This window comes from Protomyctophum parallelum (genome assembly GCF_964188405.1).
Source record: "Protomyctophum parallelum genome assembly, chromosome: 15".
Taxonomy (NCBI): domain Eukaryota; kingdom Metazoa; phylum Chordata; class Actinopteri; order Myctophiformes; family Myctophidae; genus Protomyctophum; species Protomyctophum parallelum.
The window spans coordinates 33,234,889-33,256,237 of record NC_139710.1 but is presented as its reverse complement, the minus strand read 5'-3'; the positions used below and the strand labels follow the sequence as shown (position 1 = coordinate 33,256,237).

The window sequence follows — 21,349 nt, the reverse complement described above, 5'->3', positions numbered from 1 at the left end:
AGCATAATGTCAAGCATAATGTATTTATTTATTTTCACGCTGCTGGGCTCCGGCTGTGCTGCATCGTGCCAGTGAACTTCTCATTGTAAAGTTTTCACCTGAGACTGCATTGTCCCCGTCGTCATCGACCTATTCCCTCCCCCTGCGTGTCTGGAATAAACAATGTAAAGTCATGTCCTGTATATGAAACTGTAGTAATGTCTTTTTTTTTTAGCAATTTAACCTGCGAAAGGACAATAATTAACCCAAATATATGTATACCGAAAACGATGCGTAGAACCGATCACAGAACTAATCTTATATGTTAATCGAGAAGCAGGCTTGTTTTATATTTAAAAATATATATTTGTAGGAGCAGGTATCTGAAAACACATACTGTACCTGTTGGCACCTACATTATTGCTTATATAGAATCGACACAAAGAAATTCTAATGGACTAAATTGATTGTAATCAATCGATCAATGTAATCATTGTTTTGTACAAAGGTTGTGAAAATAGTCCATTAAAAGATCACATTGTAAGCTTGTATATGGTCTATTTTTACACTTTGCTCATTAATCGTAATCGAGGCAAAGTTTGAAATAATGGTGATATTGATTTGAAGTGATTTCCTTAATATCTCTTCAGCAGTTGTTCCATTTTTGCTTCTATATACAGTACATGTTAGCTCCGCCCCTTGCTACTACTATAAATGTGTGTGTGTGTGTGTGTGTGTGTGTGTGTGTGCGTGCGTGTGTGCGTGCAGCGTGCGTGTGTGCGTGCAACGTGCGTGTGTGCGTGCACCACCCAATGGTGTGGTATACAAAAATGCCCATCATTTTTATTTTGCGAAGTTTCTGGCAGAGCAGGCCTCTCATTCTGTGGACCATAAGGACGAAATTAATAGAAAAACAGCGCCCCCTGTTGGTACCCTAAACATAGGGACATACAGACATAGGGATGGCCATAGGGCCACTGCTGTTCTTTGGAGTGGTTGCACCACTCAAAAACACGATTAATTCACAGGCTAAACTCAATTCCTTGAGCTTTTGGGCCTGTGCCCCCCCCCCCCCGGCTACAGCAAACAGCTGGGGGGGGGGGGGGGGGGGGGTCATTTCTGGTGTTAAGCTTAGCCTTTAATGGGACCAGTTACAAATTGCAGACAGGTGCTTTTTGAAGGCGGGTAAGGAGTCACTTTTTGATGTCTGTTTTTAGGGCATTCCACATTTTGAAGTAAAGTCACCAGATGACACACTAGTACTACTTGATGTGTGATATAGGCCTACCAACTTTTAACTTGGGGTAACAAACACTTTCTTTGAAGTCCATTATAATACATTATACACATAACAATGCATTATAATCTGCTTATAACACTATAATCGTAGTATAATGCGTTATAACAATACTAACACGTTATAAAGCATTTTATTCTATGGTCATAATCATAATTTAGGGACAAATCTTTTGTAATTATAATTGTATAAAACATTTTCACTGTTAATGCAATGTCACTGTTATGTAAAGTTATCACAATTTGATTAATTTAATTTAATCAGAAATGGCAGATCTGCAATTACGAAATGTTGTGAGTTTGTCTTATTGACTTTTGCCACTATATGTTCTATTAGCCTATATAATTATCGAGTATTGATGATAGGCTATATAATCGATGAAGTGATTTCCTGTTATTCATGCGCAGTTGAGTCAGACATTAGCCGTAATGTTTTATCTGTAGAGTGACATCAGAGAGTTGGAGTTGGACTCACTCAGTCACTCATCATGTCTTCTCTTCCCATTGCTGTGGTGCTGTCTGTCTGTCTGTCTGTCTGTCTGTCTGTCTGTCTGTCTGTCTGTCCTGAAGCAATGAGTGCTTTTCTATTAAAAACCAATGAGTCAGAATGGAGGAGGGAGGAGTAATAAAAATGACTGACTGCGACCGGTCACCGTGGGAGAGGGAGGGGGAGGGGAGGGGGGTAAGGGATGACACGGGAACCGGTGGCTAAATGTGGATATCAGGAGGAGGGGTCTCTCTTTGGTCAGCAGTTGTGTCTGTCTATGAAGTCTAGTTTGTGCTTCGTCGTCGTGTGGGTGGTGCCGGTGTCGCGCACTGACCAGTATAGCCCGATCTACAAGCCCACGGGGCGCTGCGTGCGCGACGCGTTGTGGGCTTGTAGATCGGCTTATGTTCGGTGCGCGACACCGTCGCAGTTCGCACGGCCGAGTGATAAATCCCAGGCATAACCTCGACCCTCCCAGAGCCTTCTCGACACTTGTTGCCGACTCACTCACTCCAAGGTCCATGAAAACCTCGCCATATAAAAGACAACCCAACTTGAAGAACATCCATTATTCACTTTTTAGTTGGAACTCTCAAGAGGACTTTTCTTTTTTAGATACGTAGTCGGGTGACTTTCCGTGCGTAATGGTAGGCTAATGCCCACAACACAGCTTGCACCGAAGATATAAACTTTTATATAGTTTTTTAGAAATCGGGACTTTTGTACTTTTTTGTATTGAACAGATAGTATTGGACAGTAGCCTATTTGAAGGGATTTTTAAAAAAGCCCCCCCAACTTTCCCCTGTGACCTTTTGGCGCACCGTCCTAAAGGACATGGCCGAGGGAGACTTCTACACCATGGGGAGCCGACAGAGGATCAACCCCAGGGATCCGTTCGCCGAGTCGCCGTTCCGGGAGCAGTCTCCCTTCAGGGACCAGCTGGCGTCTCGGTTCATGGACGACCACGAGTTCGGACTGCCGGCGTTCCCCGACGACATGGGCATGGACTGGCCGGGCTGGGCGCGCCCGGGCCGGCTCAGCACGCGCCTGGGCGGCGCGTCGCCGTTCGGTAGCGGCGGCGCCGGGGGCCTGCTCGCAGGCTTCCTCCCCGGCCAGCAGCGCCCGTCGTCGGCCGGCGGAGCCGGGCCGACGGTGTACACCACCACCCGGTACAGTGAACCCTCCTCCGGATCGTCCCGCAGCTCCACTCCCACCACGACCGGCGGAGAGCCGTGGAAAGTGTGCGTGAACGTCCACAGCTTCACGCCCGAGGAATTAAACGTCAAGACGAGAGACGGTTTTGTAGAAGTTTCAGGTGAGAGTCTGAGAAAAGGCAATGTTGTGGGCCTGGCTGTAAACAAGTTCTTGAGCTTAGTCCAGTTACCCTGGGTAAACATAGTACCTTAATTTCCTTTCCTTTCCAACGTCCAAATTAAACCTACATGTCACCAGCAGCCACCACCTGCCTGCCACCACCAGCACTGTTGCAAAAACAACAAGACAAAACTATCACAGCCTAGCTAGCACTGTGGTTCTCATAGTGGGGGTCCAGGGTGACTTAAGGGGACTTAATTGGACCATTGCAGTGGTTGTCAAAGCAGGGTCCGGGGCATAGAGTATGGGCCCGGTCCGGGGACCCCCAGGGGTCCTTGAAGGAGTTCCAGCCTCCAGGGGGTCCCCAGCTTAAATGATAGTTTGGAATCAAATGGACTCCTTATGGGTCTGTAACTCTGAGAGTGTAGGCTACATTTGTACACTCAGAGTTACATTAACATTGATTTTACAATATAAATTGGGGGTCCCGGAGACTGTAGACTAATGTCATGTCAAACTAACTGGGGGTCCTTGAAATGAATCACCGCTAGAGCCGTAAATATGTTCTCTTTCATGGAGCTCCCTGGAATATATTTTCAAATGGGGGGTCCGCGGGCTAATTAGTATCAATTTGGGGGTCCTTGACATGAAAATAAATTGGGAACCACTGCATTATGGGTATGTGTTCTCTGAGAGTCATGGGGGTCCTTGACCTTTGACTCTAGAACCCGTGATATACATTTTATATCTATTAATTTGAATTGTACTTTAAGTGATATAAAATCCACAGTGCCCTGCAGACGTGTTGAGGGGGGTTGGTTCGGTTGACAGGCCGAGCCTCAAACTGAGACACCTGTTTGAGATTCTTAGAGAACTCATGAGCTACATTTAGATTTAAGGCAAGGCCCGGGCCGGCCGGCCACGACAACAGTCTCTGTTAAAAATAAGATACGTCGTAGTGTTATGCCATTAAAACACTTGGTCAGAATGTTCTGGCCCGGGCCTCCTCTTTCCCCTGTGGCCGGGCAGGTCCAAACCTCTCTATTCCACTGGCCGCCGGGGTGCATACTTAGTTTAGACTAGTCATTGGAAAACTGTCTAAACTAAGTACTGCACCCCACTGGCCTGCTTGATTCATCCTCCAGCCTGCATGGTGATTTAATATTGAACTAAAAGTGAATATAGCCTTGCCTATACTTGTTAAAGAAGGGCTGTTTATTAAAGGACCTGACTGAACATTGATAATTTGATCTAGGCAGTGGTTCTCAAACCTTTCCATCTCAGAGACCCCCTGTATTTGGCCACTGGCATGGACATATTTTTTTGGTCAGGGACCCCCACCCATACACGTTTTGGTGGTTAAAGATTTGTGTTACAAAGATATTCAAAATGACTGTTCTGAGTGTCTAATCTTTTCCACATAACATAACAAAAACATAAAACTGACCTTCAAAGCTCAACATGTTGCGAGTATATATGCATGTTGAAGAAATACAGTATACTCCTCCATGTCAATCATCTGTTTTTAACGACAAAGATGAAGAAGTCCTGCAGTAAAAACAAACAAACTACTGGGGGGTCTCACTTTAAGAGCCAACAGGCGATACTTCAAAAGAAAGACAAATGCCAGGGATACCCAGAACAGGACAGGACGGACGAGGGCACAGAGGAGAGAGCAGGCCCCAGCCCCTTAGCCCCCAGCTCCCAGCCTCCCCCAGCACGGCATGGGGCTTTTTATAAACACAATGCTGGTATGCCAGTTAGTTTGGCTCATTCACACTGCCTGCCTGCCTCAGTGTGCTTCGCTGACGCCACTTCATTTCTAAAACTCTAATTCGTTTTAGAAGCTTTAACAAAAAAACCTACACAATACCCCAACAAACACACAACCATCTCGCTTGCCAAATAGCCTTTATATGGCCGATCTACAAGATAACAACTGCATCTGTTCTTGATCTTTTTGGCAAGTGACACCCTCGCACAATGGCGTGTAAGTGTAATGCTAGTGTATAATCTGCCATCTCTATTCCAAGAGCATTTCGCAATCTGGACGGTGATGTTGTTGTTGCCATCATAATTATGGGCGGTATATTATACAGTACGTAGCTCCTCACAATATCACGCTAATAAGTTTAATAATCTGGACGGTGATGTTGTTGTTGCCATCATATGGGCGGTATATGCGTAGCTCCTCACAATATCACGCTAATAAGTTTCCGTCGTTTGTCAAGTGTCTTCGGGGGAACCTTGTTTGACGTCTGAAACGCAGCGGTGACGTTTGTAGAGTCATACAGTCATTAACAACATTATTTACATATCGTCTCTGTCGGGCGGAAACCTCCTATGTCCAAAACTGTTACTCTTCAGCATTCAAATTCATAAGTAGAAAAAAGTAGCAGATCTACAAGCTCAAAAAGCTTGTGGATCTGCTACTCATGTGACTTAGTTAGTATGATCAAGCAACTTGGACACTCAGGCATGAAGGAACTAAGGAAGCATGAGTTCAAGTCCGTTGCTCTCCCCTTGTCCCCATATATGGGGACTAGGTTGGTGGAGGGTGTGTAGAGCCCAGGATCACATTAGATGATTGACACAGGGGTGAAAAATGGGTTACAAAATCGTGGGATAAAAAATATATTTTAAAAAAAAAAGAGAAAAAAAAGTATGATCAAGCGGGGTGTTGACGAAAAAGCACAAAACGTTAGAAATATGGAGATACGGCGTTTCTGCCCGACAGCAACGACATGACTTCACCAGTGAGGCCAGCTCTGCATGCGCTCTCCTCTCTCTCTCGGGGTGGGGGGCTTTACATAGCCCAGAGCCTGGCTCTGGTCGAGTCCAGCACTTTCGATGCGGGGAGGTGGGGCTCAGAGACGTCACAGTGGGGGTGGGTGGGTGGGCCGAAGGGTAGCACTAGCAGATAGTCAAGCATGAAGCCCTGATGGTGGTGGTGGTGGGTGGGGGTAGAATATGGCGTGCTAGCGGCACTGATATTCAGAACAGCCCCATAGCAGCTGCCGGAGGGGCTAACATACTGTGAGCCTGTATAAACAACGCTTTGGGGGGAGACCAGGCCTTTAACTTGGGGGCATTCCAGTACTAGCTGTTCCATCAATTTTTAGTTTAGTTTAGTTTGAGGGAACTATATCTGGAAGAGGCCAGAAGGAAGGAATGTTGGATTTCATCATCATGTTCGTTTCACTTTCACGTGGTCAGACTCTGACTATCATTTCTCTTGTAGTCTCTGACTCACTAGAACATTCCTTCATACCGGCGGGGACAGAATCCACCCCGAGTCACTGCTGCCAAAATGAGATTGGGCAACGGGACATTTTATGTCTACCAAATTAAATGTACTTTTGATTTCAACACCATCAAAAGATTCTCATATCCAAAGCGTGTAGCAGAGCAAGAGATAGATTTAATAGAGAATTCCTAGAGTTGGCTGTTAGGCCTATTATCTGGTGTTTAAAATTTAAAGGGCCCGTATGTATGTATGTATGAGCACCTTTTTTAATTTCCATTGACCTGAGCTATATGGCTTTGTAAAATATAATCATTTACAGCGAGAGACTGGAACACTTTCTGACGACTACTGTACAGTATACAGTACTGCACACCCACTGAATGTTACACTGTTTTGTTGTGTTTTTCTATAGGGAAACACGAAGAGAAGCAAGAGGAAGGAGGAATAGTGACAAAGAATTTCACAAAGAAGATACAGTGAGTACTTTATGGAGGCGGTCTTACGTTATGTTGTAAAGACTCTAAGCTGCACTTTCTCTCATTTTACAGGTCTATCTCTCTTTATTCCCACTCCTAGCATTTAGACAAAGGAATCACATTGACTCGTTTTATCCTTCACATGCACAGTGAAATGGTGGGAAGGTTAAGGCCAGGGCAGTTTCGTTTTCACTCTCATGGTTGGATTATCCCATTTTGACCTGACTTCGAAATTTTGAAAATGTCTTCTAAATGCTGACAGTTTTCTGATAAACCTCATGTTTCTATATCAGTGGTGCTCAATAATCCATGTCAAGGACCCCAGAAACTATATGTAATCGGCCACTGACCACCATCTGAGAATATGTAGTTCCAGGGACACCACCCCAGAAGCAAAGATTTTAGTTAAAAAACGTTCACTCCGAAAGAATATATATTCAATGATTTCAGACACATTTTCACGATTAAAAAAAGAAAATAGCAGATCTACAGATCTAGCTATGAGCTTGTAGATCTGCTATTTTTCGACAGCTAAAGCATAACATAATGCTTAAAACACCAAAGGGGGTTCCCGCCCAAAATTGATTATTGCAGTGGGTTTTCAACCATTTTCACATCAAGGCTCATTATGTGTTCGGCATTTGAACCACCTGACCACCATTTGATGAGATTTAGCCTCTCGGACACAAAAAGGAAGTATATCTTGTTATATCGTTGGATCCGATTTTACCCAACAAATCCGTGCCGAATTGATCAGAATAATAATTATTCTACAATCGATTGTGTAGACTTCTTGTGTACATTAAGTAATGCAGATTGTTTTAGCAAACATTTGACTCTTGAGAGTGTAAAATGAAACCAAATGGATCCTTATTAGAATTTAACTCTTGAGAGTGTAAAATTGAACCAAATGGATTTGTACGGACGGGTCCCCCCCCCCCCCTCAAGGAACACTGGTTGAAAACCACTTGGTTATTGAAACATTGCAGGTAGAGCACTTATTCTAGTGGCTTACCTCAACAGTGTGGAAATATAAATATAAAAAATAAACCGAAACTAGATAAGATCAAGAAAATGAACTATGTCGGAGCAGAGCAGAGCAGGCCAGCCTTGCAGTGACAGCAGAGTGACGGGGTGCATACTTAGTTTAGACTAGTCATTGGTTAGACATGGGTTAAGGTTAGGTTTAGGTGTGCTGCCCCGTGGGAGGTGAGGTTTAGACTAGTGATTGGTTAGGCATGGGTTAAGGTTAGGTTTAGGTGTGCTGCCCCGTGGGAGGTTAGGTTTAGACTAGTCATTGGTTAGACATGGGTTAAGGTTAGGTTTAGGTGTGCTGCCCCGTGGGAGGTGAGGTTTAGACTAGTCATTGGTTAGACATGGGTTAAGGTTAGGTTTAGGTGTGCTGCCCCGTGGGAGGTTAGGTTTAGACTAGTCATTGGTTAGACATGGGTTAAGGTTAGGTTTAGGTGTGCTGCCCCGTGGGAGGTTAGGTTTAGGGTGAGGGTTTGAGATAGGTTGTAGTTGTAGGACTAATGATGGTCTAACCAATAACTAGTCTAAACCAAAATATGTCTAAACTAACTAAGTACTGCACCCCAGAGGGACAGCTGTTTGCCAGAGACCGAACGCACGCGTCGCTAACGCCATGCAACTCCTCAAACAAACCAATCACCATCCAGCCATCCCCCCCAGTGTCTGGCACTGTAATTGGTCGGTGGGAAGACTTCAAACGGCTGTGTTATAATCGCTGGCGCAGGCTAACCGTCTCGCAAGGCGACGCGCCACAACCAGCGACCGTTCATTTCCTCGTCGGGCTAATTGGTAAGCAGCTGGGCCACGCTAGCCTCACACACACACTTCCTATCGCAATCCCCCTATAATTGGAAAGCCACTCGGATCGTGCTCTGCGTGCCTCCAGTCGAGCGAAACCTTAAACGAGAGATGGAGAGAGAGAGAGAGAGAGAGAGAGAGAGAGAGAGAGAGCTGGGTCTACATAAATAATTTACTTTCATACACAAATAAACGGACTGAACAAAGTGCAGCGTAGAGAGAATGCACATTCCTTTGCAATGGCCGAAACGCACACTTTTATCGTCCAGTGTGGTTTTCGTCGACTGAAACGAAGACGTAAAAATGTTCGTCGACTGCCTTTTTTCACTGAAGAAAACTACATGGAAACTGAATGAAAACTAAGCTATGATGACTAAAACTAAGACTAAATATACTGAGAAGTTCGTTGACAAATAGAAACTAGACTAAAATGTTAGGAAGGGACTAGTGGACGAGAGATCCAGTATAAGTCATTTTACACTTGATTGCATGCTGAAGATAGCCGATCTACAAGCTCACAACGCGTCGCGCTGCGACGCATTGTGAGCTTGTAGATCGGCTATTTTCAGAATGTGTAAAATCAGCGACTATACGACGGCATCAAGGCCCGCCAAAACACATTTTAGTCGACTAAACCAACCGTAGATTTAGTCGACTAAAATCTTATGACAATTAGTCGACTAAAACTAGACACTAACACTGAAACATTCCAGGTGACTAAAATGTGACTAAAGACTAAATGAAAACTATTCAAGAGATTACGACTAAAACTAAAAATAGAAATTTGCTGCCAAAAACAACACTTTATCGTCTTGCTGTACGAAACCTTATACAGTATATGTCCAACTAAGACCATTTATTTTTCAGGACATAGAAAAGAGTCTGTGTTTATTATCTGTAGTTGTTTTCTGGTCGTATTAAAGCTCTTATACTTGGTTTCCATTGATTAAATATTTATAAAACACACAGACTTTCGACTTGACAGACTGAACCAATTTCCCTATTTCGTCATTGCACGGTGAACGGTTTCAGCCTTAAAGGACCACTTCACCACTTTTCAACCTATCTTCATATAATAGGTCCTCCCTAGCCTGAGCTAACGTGTTAGGTTTCTGGTCTAGAGGGGCGGGTCGCGGCTCAGATTTGCGCACTCCCTGATTGGATCTCATCGATCTGTCCGTCACCCCCGGCCCCTCCTCTCCCCCCTAGTGCAGTGCTACGTCACATAATTTGGAGCGACGCCCACCCGGAAGGGTTGACTCCCACTTTTAGACCAGAGCGGCCAATACGTTCCTCCAGGCTTTCAATTTTTGCACCAACAAAAATGAAAGCCTTGTACCGAGGCTAGGTCCTCCCTAATAATCATGAAAAAATGGCACGATTTTTTTCTACTCAGTCTGTGTCTCATAGGACGGCTGTGGGCAGTTTAGAAACCGTCTTCCAGTGACATCATCATTAGGCAGATTTTTTTTTGAAACAAGATTCTTTTACAATAATGTTTAGATTTTCATTATCGTGAGAACGATGGCTTCCATTTTCGCATTGCAACTTTTCAGGACTAGAAAGCCTGCAGTTTATATTAGCTTGTATTCCCCATCGATGATGTCACTGGAAGACGGTTTATGAACTGCCCACAGTCCTCCTATGAGAGTTCTTGAGACACAGACCGAGTAGAAAAAAATTGCGCCATTTCTTTTCATGATTATTAGTGAGGACCTATTATATGAAGATAGGTTGAAAAGTGGTGAAGTGGTCCTTTCATTCTCGGGCTGGGATCGCCGAGGCAAAATAAGGTCGTTCTGTTGTTCAATGTGGAAGATATCGTCTTCTCATGCAGCATGCTTGGAAACATGTCAATTAGTAACTTGTGTGTGTGTGTGTGTTTGTGTGTGTGTGTGTGTGTGTGTGTGTGTGTTCAGAGGAGGTGAGGGTGAAGGTACAAGTACTCTGTGACACCAGACAGAATCCTCTTCATCCGTATTCCCTTCTGCGTCTGTCTGTTGTTTTGTCATTCAGTGCTCGTTTGGCACAGAGTTGTTTGTCACTCTGTCTCTGTCCCCCGTTCCACAGAGACCCATAATAACACTGGACTCCATCTGTCTACTCTGTGTGTGTGTGTGTGTGTGTGTGTGTGTGTGTGTGATCCACACAGACACATCCATTGACCTTTTAGTGGCCCCTCTCTCTCTCTCACACGCACTCACGCACGCACACACACACACACACACACACACACACACACACACACACACACACACACACACACACACACACACACACACAGTTTTCTAACTGTACCGGCCCAAAGCTGTTTTCGAGCATTCCCTTGTGGCTGGCTAGGGGTGGGGGGGGGGGGGGTTATTGGATAGGTTTTTTTTGGCAGCCGTACAAAATCAATGTTTGAGATAAAATGAGTGCTGGTCAGAGATAAACAAACTCTCTCCGTGCTGGACAGATAGAGTATAGAGTCTATACTAGACCACCTGACTGATTTGACTTTGTCCCAAATAGACAACTTTATTTCTGCTGCAGTGCGTCCCTATTCTGGGGTGAACATACGCGCAAATGTTTAGTTTTTTTTCTTTACTTTTATTTGCTCAGGTTAACAAGGCTCATTCATAGTCTGGATTTTCGGTGGTGAGGTGACCTGACCACCGCTCCGGTGGTGAGCTGACCACCGCTCCGGTGGTGAGCTGACCACCGCTCCGGTGGTGAGGTGACCACCGCTCCGGTGGTGAGGTGACCACCGCTCCGGTCGTGAGGTGACCACCGCTCCGGTGGTGAGGTGACCACCGCTCCGGTTCCGAGCTGAAATGACGTTGAGCGGTGGTGGTGAGTAAAAACAGAGAGAAGGGCTGGAGCGGTGGGCGGCGGCGGTTTGCTCTTCACCGCGGCTCAGTGACGTCATGTTGTAGTTCGGTGGTCACCTCACCACCGGAGCGGTGGTCACCTCACCACCGGAGCGGTGGTCACCTCACCACCGGAGCGGTGGTCACCTCACCACCGGAGCGGTGGTCACCTCACCACCGGAGTGGTGGTCAGCTCACCACCGGAGCGGTGGTCACCTCACCACCGGAGTGGTGGTCAGCTCACCACCGAAAATCCAGACTATATGAATGAGCCTTATGCTGAATACGAGCGGAACATCCCCGGAACAGGGGCGTTAATTAATTACTAGCGCTACGCAGACAACAACATAATAACGACTCTCTCTTTTTGGTGGCTCTTTATCTTGAATCAACATGTATTATTATTTGACACAATAGACCTTTAGCTAAGCCCCATGGGCTCATTCATTGTAAATGTAAATATCACAGACTTTACACATTAAATACTGGTTCATTTGTGGAAACAGACCGTCATAATCTATTCCATCTCCGTCAACGAGGCCTGCCGTATGCACTGGAAAAATATGTGTGACATTTAATTTTTAAAACAATGTTTTATCATATAGGAAAACTATAATGTTGCAGAGGTTTGTCGACTCTAACCCATGTTATGCTTAGCTGTGATTGGACCATAGCAGTTTGGGGAGGGGCTTAGTTAAAGGAAACTGGTGAAGTCGTCTAATTCGTCGTCGTTTAATTCATGCATTAACCCATTTAGACCGGGGGACAGTTTTGTAAAAAAATGTTTCTGTCAATATTTTCATGTCCAAGGACCCAAACATTGGCCGCCGACCCCCATCTGAAAATATGTTGTTCCAGGGACCTCCCCAGAAGCAAAGATTTGAGTTAAAAAATGTTGGCTCTGAAAGAATATATATTCAAAGATGTGCGCCACATATTCGCGATTTTTGAAAAATAGCAGACCTACAAAAATAGCATATCTACAAGCTACGAGCTTGTAGATCTGCTATTTTTCAATAGCTAAAGTATAACATAATGCTTAAAACACCAAAAGGGGTTCCCGCCCAGAATGGATTAATGAATGTAGGGAAACACATTACATAACGCATTAAGAGGGAAGGTACATGAGTTCCCTGCACTGTCTCGTTTATGTGAACACAGGAACCATGTCTCACAGAATTAAGCACGACATCCTATATAAATTGACCTTTATGCTCTAAAAGTCAATGTTTAAACTCTCACTTAAATTAACAGTCTGTAAAAACCCGCCACTGTGGTGTGTTGGTGTGTGTGTGCACTGACTGTCTTATCTTTAAACCTCTCCAAGTGTGTCTGCTGACTCTTCTCTAATGAGCCGAGGTGAACGAGGAACTCTCTCTCTCTGTCTCTCTCTCTGTCTCTCTGTCTCTGTCTCTGTCTCTGTCTCTGTCTCTGTCTCTGTCTCTGTCTCTGTCTCTCTCTCTCTCTCTCTCTCTCTCTCTCTCTCTCTCTCTGTCACCATCTGACATGTAATTGTCAGTGGGGTGGTATAGGACAGTGAAAAGCCGCACTATGAGCTTGTAGGTCTGCTATTTTTGAAAAATCATGAAAATGTGGCGCAAATCTTTGAATATATTCTTTCAGATTAACTCAAATCTTTGATTCTGGGGAGGTCACTGGAACAACATATTTTCAGATGTGGGTCGGCAGCCAATTACATATATTTTTGGGGGTCATAGAAACATAGGGTTTTCAGAAAACTGTCAGATTTAGAAGGCATTTGTAGAATCGTCCTCAGGTCTAAAGGGTTTAAACGGTGGGTTGGTTTGACTCCCAGCCAGGCTGACGTGCAGCAACGCTGCTGTTTATGTCTGCAGCCCGGAGACACTGAGACACTTGGCAGCGGACATGGAAACTCCAGCAGCGCCCCCGTATTTGGCCATGTTGTCTGACAAAGACCAGAAGAGTATGATCTGGTCTGACAAAGACCAGAAAAGTATGATCTGGTCTGACAAAGACCAGAAAAGTATGATCTGGTCTGACAAAGACCAGAAGAGTATGATCTGGTCTGACAAAGACCAGAAAAGTATGATCTGGTCTGCAGACCCCCAGAATACTGAGCATTCATTTAACCCTCATTGTGAGGCAGCGGTGGCCCAACAACGGTTTGTGGAGCGGTCTTGATATCGGAAGGTCGCTAGTTCGTATCCCCGGAACGGCACGTTAAAATTACCACCGCTGAAGTGCCCTTGAGCAAGGCATTGAACCCCTACCATGAAATGTTCTATGAGCAGGGCCTGGCTGTAAACAAGTTCTTGAGCTTAGTCCAGTTACCCTGGGTAAACATAGTGTGTGTGTGTGTGTGTGTGTGTGTGTGTGTGTGTGTGTGTGTGTGTGTGTGTGTGTGTGTGTGTGTGTGTGTGTGTGTGTGTGTGTGTCATTCGCAAATGCTATTGGCTCACGGGTTGGCGTAACTCAATGAAAGTAGTGAGCAATGTGAGTGTGGATGTTGAGTCATCACTTTTAAACAATGACAAGAATGCTCCCTCTGTGCCAGATCTGCAAGCTCACAACATTGCAAGCTTGTAGATCAGTTTTGGACATACAAGCTTTCTGTCCGTCCGCGATATGACAGCTAAGCCTATATCGAACAGAAAGCTCTTTATATTAACTCTTTGTGCTTTTCAGAACTTAATGCCCTATTGCAAAGCGACGTGTTTTGAGCTTGTAGATCTGCTACTTTTGCAGAAAACAATTCAATTGATGACAAAATACAATTATAGACCTTTCTTTCTCTCAGCTAATTGCAGCACAGCTTCACCTGCTTTGGATCAATACTGAGAGCTCCCTGCTGGTTACCAATGACACCCATTCACTCACAACAACACATCCATTCGATCGAACACCCATTCACTCACAACAACACATCCATTCGATCGAACACCCATTCACTCACAACAACACATCCATTTCCCATTCAGGTGTCAGGTCTCATTCACACGTACCAAACACCAATCAAGCAAAAACGACCAAACATTTGCTTGTTTGGTGTTTGGTGTCTGTCTGTCTGTTAGAAGATGATAGTAGACACATTGCAGGTGGTAAAACCTTTGCCCACAAATTATCTCAGTAATTGCAAACAGACTTAATTGTTTCTCGAACCTCGCAGCTGAAAACACGCCTGCTCTTTATCGTGGAATGACACTGAAATACTGGTGGTCTGCAGACCAGATCAATAGTGTTTACATCAACCAGAGTCCAGTTCTATCTCTATAAGGCAGTACTTGTTTGTTTATATAATATCTCACTTATCGTTCTTCTCACCACACCTGTTCTCCCTCTGTTCGTTCCGCCAGGATCCCGCTAGACGTGGACCCTCTGACCGTCTTCGCCTCGCTGTCTCCGGAGGGCGTGCTGATCATCGAGGCGCGGCAGACCCCCCCCTATTACCTGTTCCAGAACGAGGGGCAGGGCGGCGGGGAGTCCATGCAGGAGACGGGGGAGACCCCCACCCAGCCCCAGCAGGAGCCGGCCATGGCCTAGTGGTGGCCGTCGTCCCCCCAGAGCTATAAGATGGAAAAGATAACGGCCCAGGGAGACCCCCGCCCGCCACCACACTTTCAACGCCCAGGCGAGACCCCCACCCGCCAGCCCAGCCCAGGACAGGTCTCTCTACATAGAGAACCACTGCTTTAGAGATATGGATATGTGATGTAGCTCTATGTGATTTTTACATTAATATTGTACAGTGTTCTGTACTGTGGGTGTAATTTGAAGCAGTCCACAGGAATATCCTCAATGCTAGCACAATGATAGCACATTTCAAAGCCACGTACAATGTATATTTACATACATTTTAACCCATTCAGGACGGGAACCCCTTTTGGTGTTTTAAGCATTATGTTTAACTTTAGCTATTGGAAAAATAGCAGATCTACAAGCTCAGCTGTAGAAGGGAAAAAAACACGGGTTTAGCGGCTTCCGCAGCGAAGCACGTACACTAGCATGTCTGAGGTAAAATCAGACAGAAGTAGCATGTGCTTAAATTCATATTTAGAAAATGATTCAGATGTCAAACATGTCTGAGATGATGAAATGATGATGATGATGATGATAATGGTCATGGAAGGGGAACCATCTGAAAGCTTCACGGGCCCAAAGATAATCAACTTATCTTAAATCAAGTGATTCTTTTTCTGCTGGAGTTTGGAAGCGCTCGTCGTAAGTCACTGAACGGCCCTGCATGCCATCTGTTTCGCATTTGCACATAATGCAGGAGACAGCAGCGCGACCCCTTAATAAAAACGAGCACTTCCAAACTCCAACACTGACAAGCAGATCGCAAATGCAATTTGGATGAGTGGAGAGTCAATGGAGGGTATTGCAACTCTAGATTCACCACATTATAAAAAAATCTAGAGTTGCAAATTGCGGCGCCGGGTACTCTCAGTCATGCTAGTGTTAAAATGAGAAGTTTGAAAAAGGTAATGTATAATAATCATGATATGAGTATTTATGGGAATGCCACATTATAACTTATATCGTACCGTACGTGTTATTATTTGAAAATCCAGCTTTTAAAGTCATGTGTATCGCCCTGCCTTTGAGGTCATGAATGTCATTTAAATTGACAAGCAAATGAAAGTCACCCTTTATATATATGGCTTCAGAATTATTTATGAGTTGGAGACTCATGTGCAGAGATACTGTATGTAAATATTCTTACCGATTATGCCAATCCAGAAATCAGAAACATAATTTCAGCATCATATACTGACAAAATTGTTATTTACATTTGATGTAATGCTTTGTTTTCTATTTGTACGTGCAATGAGACGTGAATGTGTGTGTGTGTGTGTGTGTGTGTGTGTGTGTGCGAGCGTGTGTGTGTGTGTGTGTGTGCATGTGTGCACGTGCGTGTAAGTGCGTGTGTTTGGTTTTGATGGTTTGAATGAATTTTATTTTATTTGGCCAGACGTTTTGCCTCCTGCCCAACTTTTTTGTGAAAATGTCTTTGTATTGGTTGATGCAATAAAAATCTCTTGCCATTATCTGCGGTGTGGATTCACAGCTGTGCCTTTTGGCTCAACACCTGTGCTACCGGGCCTGGGCCGTGGCTCAGCGGTCCAGGCACCTTGGCCGGTATAGTCCGAGTCTGGCAGTGTGCCGCGGGCCTTTACTGCATGTCACTAGCTCCCCCATCTCTCTCCCCCATTTCCCTGTCAGCCTACTGTCTGTCTGTCCCTCTATAAAAAATATAAAATAAAAGGTGAAAGCCACAAAAAAAGATTAAAAAAACAAACAAACGTGCTACCTACAGGACTGAGTCCAAGACTCCAGGGTGCCTGTTATAGTGTGATTGGATGGAAGGTTGGCAAATGGTTTCAAACCATTCAGGGCGGGAACCCCTTTTGGTGTTTTATAGGACTAGACTTTAGCTATTGAAAGATTGCAGCATAGCATAATTTTGAAATGTCGTGAAAATGTGGTGCAAATCTTTGAATACATATTCTTTCAAAGTTAATTTTTTTTATTTTACTCATATCTTTGCTTCTGGGGGGGGGGGTCCCTGGAACAAGATAGTTTCAGAAGGCGGTCGGTGGCCAATTACAATTACATTATAATTATTTTTGGGGTCCTTGACATGATATAGTCTGAACACCACTGATATACTGTAGAAACATACAGTAGGTTTTTCAGAAAAGCAATTTCTTTACAATCCTCCTCAGTCCTATTAAGAAAAAAAGGGCAGGGTAGCCTACAACACTTTGTTTTTGTTTTTCTTCTTTCTATTTATGTGATAGGCCCTAAAACGTTATGTTTATTGTCATGATTTGTCACAACAAGAGCTGGCTTTGTCCTGAGGCTTAAAAGGTCTTTAAATAAATACTTTTTGAAACATCTATTGGGAAATATCTTCCGGGCCTGGTTAACCCATGGTCATTCATTTTCTGTTGACAAGGTTTTTTTTTTTTTTTTTAACATAATGTTTATTGATTTTTCTTTACAACATAGTATTTTCAAAGCAATTATTCACATATATTTTCCCACCCACATGGCAGCACAAACACTAAACAAAATCTTCAAAGAAACATCAGGATATGTCCATGAATACAAAGCAAACAAAAACTAAACTAAAAAAACACATTACATACAGTTAAACAAACAAATGCACAATCACAGTTCCTTACCCCCACCCTACAGCTGACTGTTGACAAGGTTTGACCATAGGGGGAGCTGTGGGGAAAAAGCATGTTAGCAAAAGTTCCAGGAAGTGAGGTACCAGGAACAGCCATAATAAAAGTACATGAAGTGAGGCAGCCGGCTGCTTCCATTTTAGGTCTCAAAAAGAATGTCTGGTGGTAGTTTGTCAAAAGAGACTCGTTTAAGGCCAATACTAAACCTGAATCAGAGATGGATAATCCACAGAGCAGTGCACATGGGGCCAGGAAAGAAGACATGTTTGGTCAAGGAGGTCTGAGGGTTTTGCTCTGAATCCCTTCAGAGCGTTTGGACAAATGAATCCAGGGGAACCTGCTGTGGCCTCCTAGCTGACTTGAAGGTTGGGTGAGGAATAATCTTTTTTTTTTCTCTTATTGAGCAATGCAATTGTCTTTTTATTTGGTGACTTTTTGGATTACTTGACTTATTTGTTTGTTTGTTTGATCTGATAAAGATATTAGATTCAGATAAAGAGAGTCAGATTACAGTTTGGTTAGTGGTTACAGTAGGATTACTGGCGCAGGTGGTTACAGGACAGGACCATTATTTATAGTCAGACATGTGTGTCAGACAGTCAGACACACATGGCTCCTCGGTGCAAAAATAAACAGTGTACACTACCCGACTTTACGATAATAAGGGACAGTATGTCGAGACATGGTGTTCATGTTGGGCAGCAGCAGTGCCAGTCCGCAATGCTTTAAACTCTTCCCACTCCACTATGTCGGAACTAAAACCTTAGTACCCGAAAAAAGTCGGTGGCCGGTGCCTAGGCTGTGAGAGACGCTAATATGGTTTCTGCCTCGGATTCGGGTTCTGAGACGGCATCGCACACGAGCAACCATGCTGCTCCAGCAGCCGGAAAACAAACACAAGCACAGCGGCAAATGGGAAGAGTGCAAAGCATCCAAAGCATGCCCTTTTACACCGGGGACTACAGTAGTTTGCTATCTGCAACGGAGAAGACGAAACTATTTGTGTCAGGTTTTCCTGTCAACCGCCCTCCGCCTCCTCCCAGGCTCCCAGCAGAAAGCAGCATGGAATCCTCCCCCTTTTGAGTAAGGACGCGCTGTGATTGGCCAGTAGCCACTTTGAGTGGCAGTCGGTGGGAAATGCTCTCGCCACAGAATGTACTAGTATTCTGGCCATAATAATCATTCTAGGCGGCCCCGGCTGTTGGTACGCAGAAGCGCTTCCCGGCGCTTGATTGACAGCGCATTTTGAATGTTGACGACGCATGCGCGGTGGTGCACCACTTATGTGCAGCCCTGTGTATAGTTTTATTATATAGATATTCCACTGTTACTTTCTTAGCTTACGCATGTTTCATGATATTGATAAATGCTTTTATGTGATGTATTCCCATGCTTTTGTTCTTGCTTAAATGTAAGTCGCTCTGGATTAAGAGCGTCTGCTAAATGCCTAAATTGTAATTGTAAAAATTGTAATTGTAAATTGTAATTGTAAATTGTAATTGAACCCCTTTTGGTGTTTTAAGCATTATGTTATACTTTAGCTGTTGAAAAATAGCGACCAAATACAGAGAATTCTGGGGCCTGGGTCCTTTTTTTTATTTGAGCACCACCGACAGAAATATAGGTTTTTCAGAAAACGTTCAGGATTTAGAAGACATTAAGAATCATTTATCAGGTCTAAATGGTTTAAAGCAGACTGGAATGAGCGGAAACATGAGAGGAACTTGTCCGAACAACATAATGAAGCACTAGCCGCAATTTGCAACTCTAGATTTTTTTATAATGTGATGAATCTAGAGTTGCATACCCTCCATTGACTCCCCACTCATCCGATTTGCGTTGTATTAAACAACGTTAAACTCACCATCATTGGCCCAGGCCGTGGCGTAACGGTCTGGGCACCTGACTGGTAATCCAGTAGCAGTGTGCCGCGGGTTCGACTCCCGAGCCCGACACGGCCTTTACTGCATGTCATCCCCCCATCTCTCTCCCGTTTCCTGTCAGCCTACTGTCTGTCCCTTCAAAAAATCAATAAAAGGCGTAAGCCGCAAAAAAATATCTTAAAAAAAAAAAAAATCGCCATCATTGCAGCTCTAGCTCCAAGCTTGAATTATCCTCTTTCAATCTGCCGAGCTTTTGTTTCATAAAAATCCACCTAGAGATGTTATGAGCTACTTTCTGTCAAGACATTCTATGCATGTGATTATTTTTCTAAGTGATGCAGTTTGGAAGCACTCGTTTTCGTTAACGGGTCGCACTGCTGCCTCCTGCATTATGTGCAAATTTGAAACAGGTGGTACACAGGGCCGTGCAGTGACATGCGACGAGTGCTTCCAAACTCCAGCACTTAGAAAAAGAATCACCTGCACAGAATTTCTTGACAGAAAGTAGCTCATAGCTCATAACATGGTGGATTTTTATGAAACAAAAGCTCGGCAGATTGAAAGAGGATAATTCAAGCTTCGCCTAGAGCTGCAATGATCTGAGTTTAACATTGTTTAATACAAGCAGATCGCAATCATGACATGAAATATTGAGCACCACTGATACAGAAACATGAGGTATTTCAGAAAACTGTCAGGATTTAGAAGACATTTTTTTTATTTCGACGTCAGGCCTAAATGGGTTAAGACGACTCCAGACCGAGAGAACTTGTCCAGACTAGTCAAAGACTATACTTAAAACTCTCATATTGCAACAGACTAGCATTTTTTATCTGCACAAATTAAGACATTATTTCCCCCATGCAAATTGCAGAAAGCGCTGGCCACAGCTGGCCAGGTCTGCTTATTATAAGCGACTTTGGGGCGAGTTGTCCTGCTGTAACATAGCTTAATATTCATAGTTTCCCGTTGCTTTATAGTTTGGGCTTATTTCTGAAGTGTAGTTGCTTATTTTGGCTTTGCTTTAATGATTAATTTAATCAGACCAGTGTGTGCCCAGTGGAAACCTCGTATGAATCTGATCTCAGGTCAGAATGGGTTAATCAGACCAGTGTGTGTCCAGTGGAAACCTCGTATGAATCTGATCTCAGGTCAGAATGGGTTAATCAGACCAGTGTGTGTCCAGTGGAAACCTCGTATGAATCTGATCTCAGGTCAGAATGGGTTAAAACAAATAGCTGATGTAATCGGGCTCAAGTAGTGAAACTGGTTGATTCTTTTGCATTTGTTGTCGTGGTAGACCTGTTCTGTGCTTGTTTCACTCACAGATCGGCTATTTTTGAACATTATATAATATACAGTAGTCTAGTAGCCAGCCCATAGAGCCCCATTGTGAACCCTGACATGTTGAGTATACATGTACAGTAGTATGTTATAAATGTTTAGTATGGGTCCCCACTGCTCCCCAGCATGTAGAAACTGCCGGATGCTAACTTGCATATTTTCGGCAATTTTCATAATTGGCATAATATGTGACCATACCAATTACAATTACATTATAGAAGGCAAAATATTCAAAATGTCATCATGCTTTATGTAGCATGTGATGTGTCAAATTTGGGTTTTCTTTGCAAAAAAACATGCATTGGGCTAAAAACAGCCAATGCTGTCACATTTGGGCAAGTGGGCAGGGGTGTTTATAGCCCAATGAGTGTTTTTTTTTGCAAAACTAATGCTTGGAATGGATTCAGCATCATGAAAACCCCCTAGTTTGACATGTCACATGCTACATAAAGCATAATGAAATTTTGA

The 21,349-nt window shown here is 44.0% G+C and overlaps 1 protein-coding gene across 1 annotated transcript; it reads left to right on the top strand.

Annotated features, from left to right (window-relative positions):
* Window positions 1-2,266: 2,266 nt before the first annotated feature.
* Window positions 2,267-16,508, top strand: hspb8 (heat shock protein b8). Its single transcript, XM_083783621.1, has 3 exons — window positions 2,267-3,077; window positions 6,736-6,799; window positions 14,814-16,508. Exons 1-3 carry the CDS (start codon window positions 2,597-2,599, stop codon window positions 14,998-15,000), a joined length of 732 nt encoding a protein of 243 aa, XP_083639747.1. The 5' UTR covers window positions 2,267-2,596; the 3' UTR covers window positions 15,001-16,508.
* Window positions 16,509-21,349: the final 4,841 nt, after the last annotated feature.